The 5754-nt window shown below is 61.1% G+C and overlaps 1 protein-coding gene across 7 annotated transcripts in view; it reads left to right on the top strand.

Annotated features, from left to right (window-relative positions):
* Aox4 (aldehyde oxidase-like) overlaps window positions 1–5754 on the top strand; it is a 51878-nt gene that overhangs the window by 14578 nt on the left and 31546 nt on the right. For 5 of the 7 annotated variants that reach the window (XM_021249719.2, XM_013068098.3, XM_087200338.1 and 2 more), the window contains 6 exons: window positions 414–494; window positions 1264–1408; window positions 1633–1725; window positions 2950–3101; window positions 3798–3891; window positions 4901–5010. In XM_021249719.2, coding sequence (XP_021105378.1) covers window positions 414–494; window positions 1264–1408; window positions 1633–1725; window positions 2950–3101; window positions 3798–3891; window positions 4901–5010 — 675 coding nt within the window. 7 annotated transcript variants of the gene reach the window in all.

Below are 5754 nucleotides of genomic sequence, written 5' to 3'. Positions count from 1 at the left end.
GTGAGTGCCAGGCTTTGCCTGCCCCCAGAAACACCACTAAATCTGCGTGTGTGCAAGTTTCCTGTTCTTGTGGGTGAATACAGTGCAGAGCAACTGAATTCAGGTCATAAAAAGCCTGAAAGAGCTCCGGAAAGAGGAGCCCGTGACCTGGGAGGCTGGTCCTGCAGATGCCATCCTCGGAAGCACGAGGACTTCCAGGCCGGAGCCCGGGCAGGGGCACTGAGCGAGGGCAGCTTCTCTCCCACACCAGGGCAACGCCCACCAGGGACCTGGGCCAGCGCCAGAGCACACAGCCCTAAGCAGGGAATGAGCCCAGCAAGTGTGGGGAGAGGCGTCCTGGGTGGGGAGGGGGCCTCACTTGGGTGGGGCCCACAGCGCCTCTGAAGGGGCTGTGTCCACTATGTTCTGTCGAGATGTGCACCAAGCTGTACGACAGGGACGAGTTCCAGCCACTGGACCCCTCCCAGGAGCCCATCTTCCCCCCGGAGCTGATAGTAAGACCCTCCCCAAGCCGCATGCCTCAGCTCACATTAAAAGGGGGAGTGGTTCCCAGCTCCCCCAGGGGAGCGCGTGTCGGCTCCAATCACAGGTCACTGACGCAGGCAGCGACCCCATAGGCGAAGACCCCCAGGGGAGCCCAAGGGCCCAGGGTCACCTGCAGTGTGCACTGAGATGGCCTCGAAACTGTAAAACAGCGAAGCCAGAGGCAAGTGAGAGTCACGGTGACCTCTGTGATCTCAGTTGGGAGGAGGGGCAGAGTCATGAGCAGCATGGTGCGGGGTGGTCCTGGTCCCCACACACCTCTCAAAAAGTCTGGTCTCATGTACGTGTGAACACAGATAGACACGTAGGATGGAACATAGGGAGGGGGTTGTAGACTGTCCACTTCCTCTGTACCTGCTGAGAGACTCAGGGCTGCTTCTTATAAGTGGGTTTTGTCCTACAAAAGACCTAATCCCCAAAGCCGGCCCCCTCCGGGTCCCCACAGGGCAGGATGAGGACCCAGGGCTGATGCTGCCGCTCCATGCATATGGTCCCCTCTCCACCTGTGCCTCCTCGGTGGTGTCCCGACAGATGAGCGTGTGCGGCTCGCTGTCCAGGGGCCCGAGATGCCCTGCCTGTGCCCGACAGCAGGACGGAGCACCAGGGCAGCCACGGTCTCCAGCAGCCCCCTCCTGGCCTCAGGCCTCAGACACCGAACCCGGCAGAGCCCGGGCGGGGTGGGCCCGAGCCTCACGGAGCGCGCTGGCTTCCTTCCCGCAGAGGATGGCTGAGGACCCCAGCAAGAGGAGGCTGACGTTCCAGGGTGCGAGGACCACCTGGCTTGCCGCCGTGACCTTGCAGGACCTCCTGCAGCTGAGAGCCGACTTCCCCCACGCCCCGCTGGTCATGGGGAACACGACCGTGGGTGGGTGCTTCCTGTCCCTGGAGGGGGACCCAGGCGTGTGCCCTTCTACACGCTTCACCCGCGCCCTGCACTTTTAGCAATGACGTGCACAGCTCTTGAGATGCCTTGTTGTTTTGTTCTCCAAGTGAGGGGTGGTCACGGCTAGCACTCCTCCCAGTTAGTCAGAGGCACCTGCAGCCGCAGCGGCGCCTGGCCCTGATGCCCTAAATGCCTTTCGCTTTAAGGCCCCGACATCAAGTTCAAAGGTGAATTCTACCCGGTGTTCATCTCCGCTGCTGGGCTTCCGGAGCTCCGCCTGGTGAATTCCGAGGACGGTGGTGAGCACGGCCTCTCGCGGCTGCAGAACCAGGGACGGGCCGCCCTTCCGAGGCTCCCGGGGCTGAGCGAGTCCCTGCTCAGTTTCTGCTGAGCTCTCTGGGCTGCGCGCCTGGTTGCTGAGGGCTTCGCTGCACGGGACACATGGCGGTGTCGGGGTGCGAGGGTGGGACCGCTCCCGGGTCCTGGAAGCGTCCCAAGTTCGTCCCACACCCGTCCGCGTGCACGCACACACTTGCACACGCACTCACTACTTGGTGGCGGCCACAGAGGTAAGAGGAGGCTGGAAGGCTGAGCTTTGCGCACCCCGCTCTCCTCACAGTCTGGCAAGCACTCCCAGCCCCCGGGTCCGTCCTCGCCACCCTGGGGGCGGATGGAGTCGGAAGCCTGGCATTGCGTTGTCCCACAGGGGACACAGATCCAAGGCCGGTCTGAGCTGGGCCTGGGTCTTCGCACCCAGAGCACCCCGCCTGGGGGCGCTCTGAACCCCGTCCCCTCACCACCCAAAGGCTTCGTGTTCACGGTCGGGAGGCCACACCCATAGGGAGGGTCCTCCCCAGGAGCAGGCAGCAGCTAGGTGAGCGGGAGGCCCAGAGTCCCCCCAGCCGCCGTCCGCTCATCCTGAGCACTTGTTTTCCACCTGCTGGGGATCTGCACCGATGGCCAGGGGGCGGGAGGGTGCGGAGTGCCCCGTGGCCGCAGTGGTCCTCGGCGTCCTGCCTCGGCCTCCCCGGGAGCAGCAGGCCCCGTGCCCCTGCCCGGCCCCTGGGAAGTTGAGGACAGAGCAGCCGTGGGCGCCTCTCGTGCACGTGTATGTACCGGTGCTGGGCACCAGACACGCGCAGGCCTGCAGCTGGGCCGGGCTCGGACAGGGGCCGTCCTGTTGTCTTCCGCCCAGGGAGCCGCAGGGAGCGGTGGCCGGGAGGGCAGGCGGCAGTCAGTTCCCACTGAGGCTGAATGAGCTTTGAAAACAGCCTGAGACCCTGGCTGGAGTTTCCATTCCCGGTGGATTTAGTCAAGGAAAGTAGGGAAGCACTGGGTCTCAGATACCGCAGTCGGACGTGCGCCCAAACCCAGGCCCCGCGAGCGGACTGGGGGCTGTGCTGCTCCCGGGGAGCGAAGCCCACCGCCAGGGGCGGCTGCGCGTGCGCCGTGGGCACGCGGACTGCGGTCGCGGCCTCCTCTCGGGGAGCTCACGCCAGCTCCCGCCGCGCCCTCACTTGCAGGGGTGATCGTAGGCGCGGGACACAGCCTGGCCCAGCTGAGTGACGCCCTGCGGTCCATTGTTTCCGAACAACCGCCCGAGAAGACGCAGACCTGCCGCGCGCTGCTGACGGCCCTGAGGACGCTGGCCGGGGCGCAGATCAGGAGCATGGCGGTGCGTGGGGCGCAAGCCCGGGGTGGGGCGCAAGCCCGGGGTGGGGCGATGGGGCGCGGAGGGGCGAGCGTGAGTTCTGTGTGTGTCCCCTGAGGAGCCTTGCAGGCCGAGGTCCGGATTGAGGCCCGGCCCGGGAGCGCTGCGACCCCCGGAAGCCCGCGGTGTTTGGCACTAGGCCAGCCGCGCGCGCTCCTGCGTCCCGCGAGGTCCGAGGCCCCGGCGCTGCCCTCCCACGGGCCTGGCTGGCTTCTAAGCTTCCGGTCGTGTCCCCGCGGAGCTTGGCCGGCTCCTCCTCGCTGAAGGTTCAGGGGAACTGGCTCAGCCTTCCTGTCCCACACAGGACGGCCTGGGACTTGGGTGTGGGGCGCCCTCACTGCAGGTCAGGTCAGCTGCCCGCCTGGCCCGCGCCCTCCCCTCCCCTCCCCTCCCTGACCTGTCGCCCCAGCCCCCAGATTCCCATTGCCCTCCTCTGCTTTCTACCGGAGCGCCCACACAGCAGGCCTGGGGGCCTCCCGCGCGAAGAGGCGCACTCCCCCGGCCGGAGGCGCAGCCGGGGTGGGAACCGTGCACGGTGCGCTGTCGGAGTCCGTGCAGCTGCTCCAGATTCTGCCAGATCTTCGCGTGAAGCCGGGAAGAGAATTAAAACGTTACACGCAACTCCTTATTTGTCCAATAACAGCGCCGCTCCTTCTTCAGACTTTAGGAGGACATGTGGCGACCCGGGCTACCATTTCCGACCTGAACCCCATCCTGGCAGCAGGGAAGGCGACCATCCACCTGATATCCAAGGGTGAGAGCCCGCCGGCGGCCGAGGGCTGGGCACCCCCAGGCCGAGTCTGTTACCCGAGCTGAGGAGGGAGCTTCAGGAGCTGTCCACACTCCGGGGTTCTGATCGTGAAGATCCGATGATTTGCTGCACCTGAGTGTTTTTCCTAAAACTCGCCAGCTATGAGCAGCCCAAATTAGTACTGAAGCAGGTGAAGAAAAACCTTAATGAGAGTTCTCTTCCTGCTTCAGAAGCTTCTGGCAGCTTTCACACTAGAGTCCCTTGAAGATGGGGATTTTTCTTACAGGACTCTGCACTTGAAATCGAGGTTTTGGGCGGTTCCTTCCCGCCTCTCTGTCTGCGAAAACACTTTGAGCTTTGTGGTGGGAAATGACTCAAACTTATGCATGTTATTTCTAGGGCTACTGATATAAACCACGTTTGCTTTGATTAAGATTGCCTATTTAAAAAGGACCACCAGTTCGATCCCTGGTGCCAAAAAATAATAATAAAACAAATTAAAATAAATAAAATAAAAAGGACCAACTAACAAGAGAATATGAGAAGCTGTTTCAGAAAGGGCCATGTGTGGATACACATGCATTCTGTGTGATTCTAATCAAAAGGTGAGTGTGCAGCCGGAAACCACTTGGCCCTGCCCACCTCTGGACTTTGGAAAGCTCATTCAGCCTCCCTGGACCCCAGTTTACAGTTTGTGAAATACGTGCATTGTAGCAGGTTGTTTCCAGGAACTTTAAGGTTCTGTAAGCCCCAGGACCAGCCAAGGCCCCCACTCTGTGGTGCACACAGCCTGGTAGATAAGCGGCCTCCTCTCCGGGACCTGTGGTGCTCACGGATTTCGGCCTCCCTGTGACCCCAGCTCCCCGCGGGGCCAGCGCATCAGTGGTCAGTGTGCTCTGCCTGAGACCAGGGCCCACCCTGCTATGCCTCGGCCTGGCTGGGCTTCTGTGCCACTGCCCCAGCTCCCGCACCCCCACCCCTCCCTGTGCCCATCCGGCCTCTTCTCCCACAGAAGGGGAGCGGCAGATCCCTCTGGACAGTGCCTTCCTCGAGGGGTCCCCCGAGGCCAGCCTGCAGCCAGGAGAGGTCGTGCTGTCTGTCTCCATCCCCTACTCCACTCAGGTGAGCCCTGGGCCAGCCCCGCCAGGAGCCTGAGCCGAAGGCAGGGTGGGGACACAGGGGCCCACATTCCCGGCCACCACCTTGCGACTTCCGGCCATGGCACTTCCACCATCAGGGCTCCCTTCCTTCATAGCGTGAAGTGAGAGGTCTGCGGTGACCATCTTCATGTGGAGATGAACTTCATCACTGTGATGCTCATTTCTTGCTTTGGGTTTTAAGATACATTATAAACAGGGCATTCCCGAGGGTCCCTAAGGAAAAGCTTTTGTGGGAGTGGAACTTGGGCTTTTGATGAATGTGCATCTTAGCTGAGATAGAGAACATTTGTAGTCAATGTAGGCTATGGGGAGTTTCTGATTAACTGAAAATATATTAGCATAAAAGTGCCTCTGAGTTAAATGATAATTATTAGCCTGCTGTTTAAATGAAATTATGGTTGCATTAACCACCTGCCACTCCACTGCACAGTGCTAAACCTGGAAGACACTACCAGAGTTAATTAGGGGCAGGTGTGGTAGCACGCACCTGTGATCCCAGCTACTTGGGAGGCTGAGGCAGGAGAATTCCAAGTTCAGGCCCAGCCTCGGGAACTTAGTGAGATCCTGTCTCAAAATGAAGAACAAAAAGGGCCAGGGATTTAGGTCAGTGGTTCCATCGCTTGCCTTGCAAGTGCAAGGACCAGAGTTCGATCCCTGGTACCAAAAAAACAAAACAAAACAAAAAAATGAAGAACAAAAAGAACTG

Source organism: Heterocephalus glaber, unplaced genomic scaffold, assembly GCF_053883595.1.
Source record: "Heterocephalus glaber isolate CG9 unplaced genomic scaffold, H.glaber_assembly_v1.0 deba00001743, whole genome shotgun sequence".
NCBI lineage: Eukaryota > Metazoa > Chordata > Mammalia > Rodentia > Bathyergidae > Heterocephalus > Heterocephalus glaber.
This window is presented reverse-complemented; position numbering and strand designations above follow the sequence as displayed.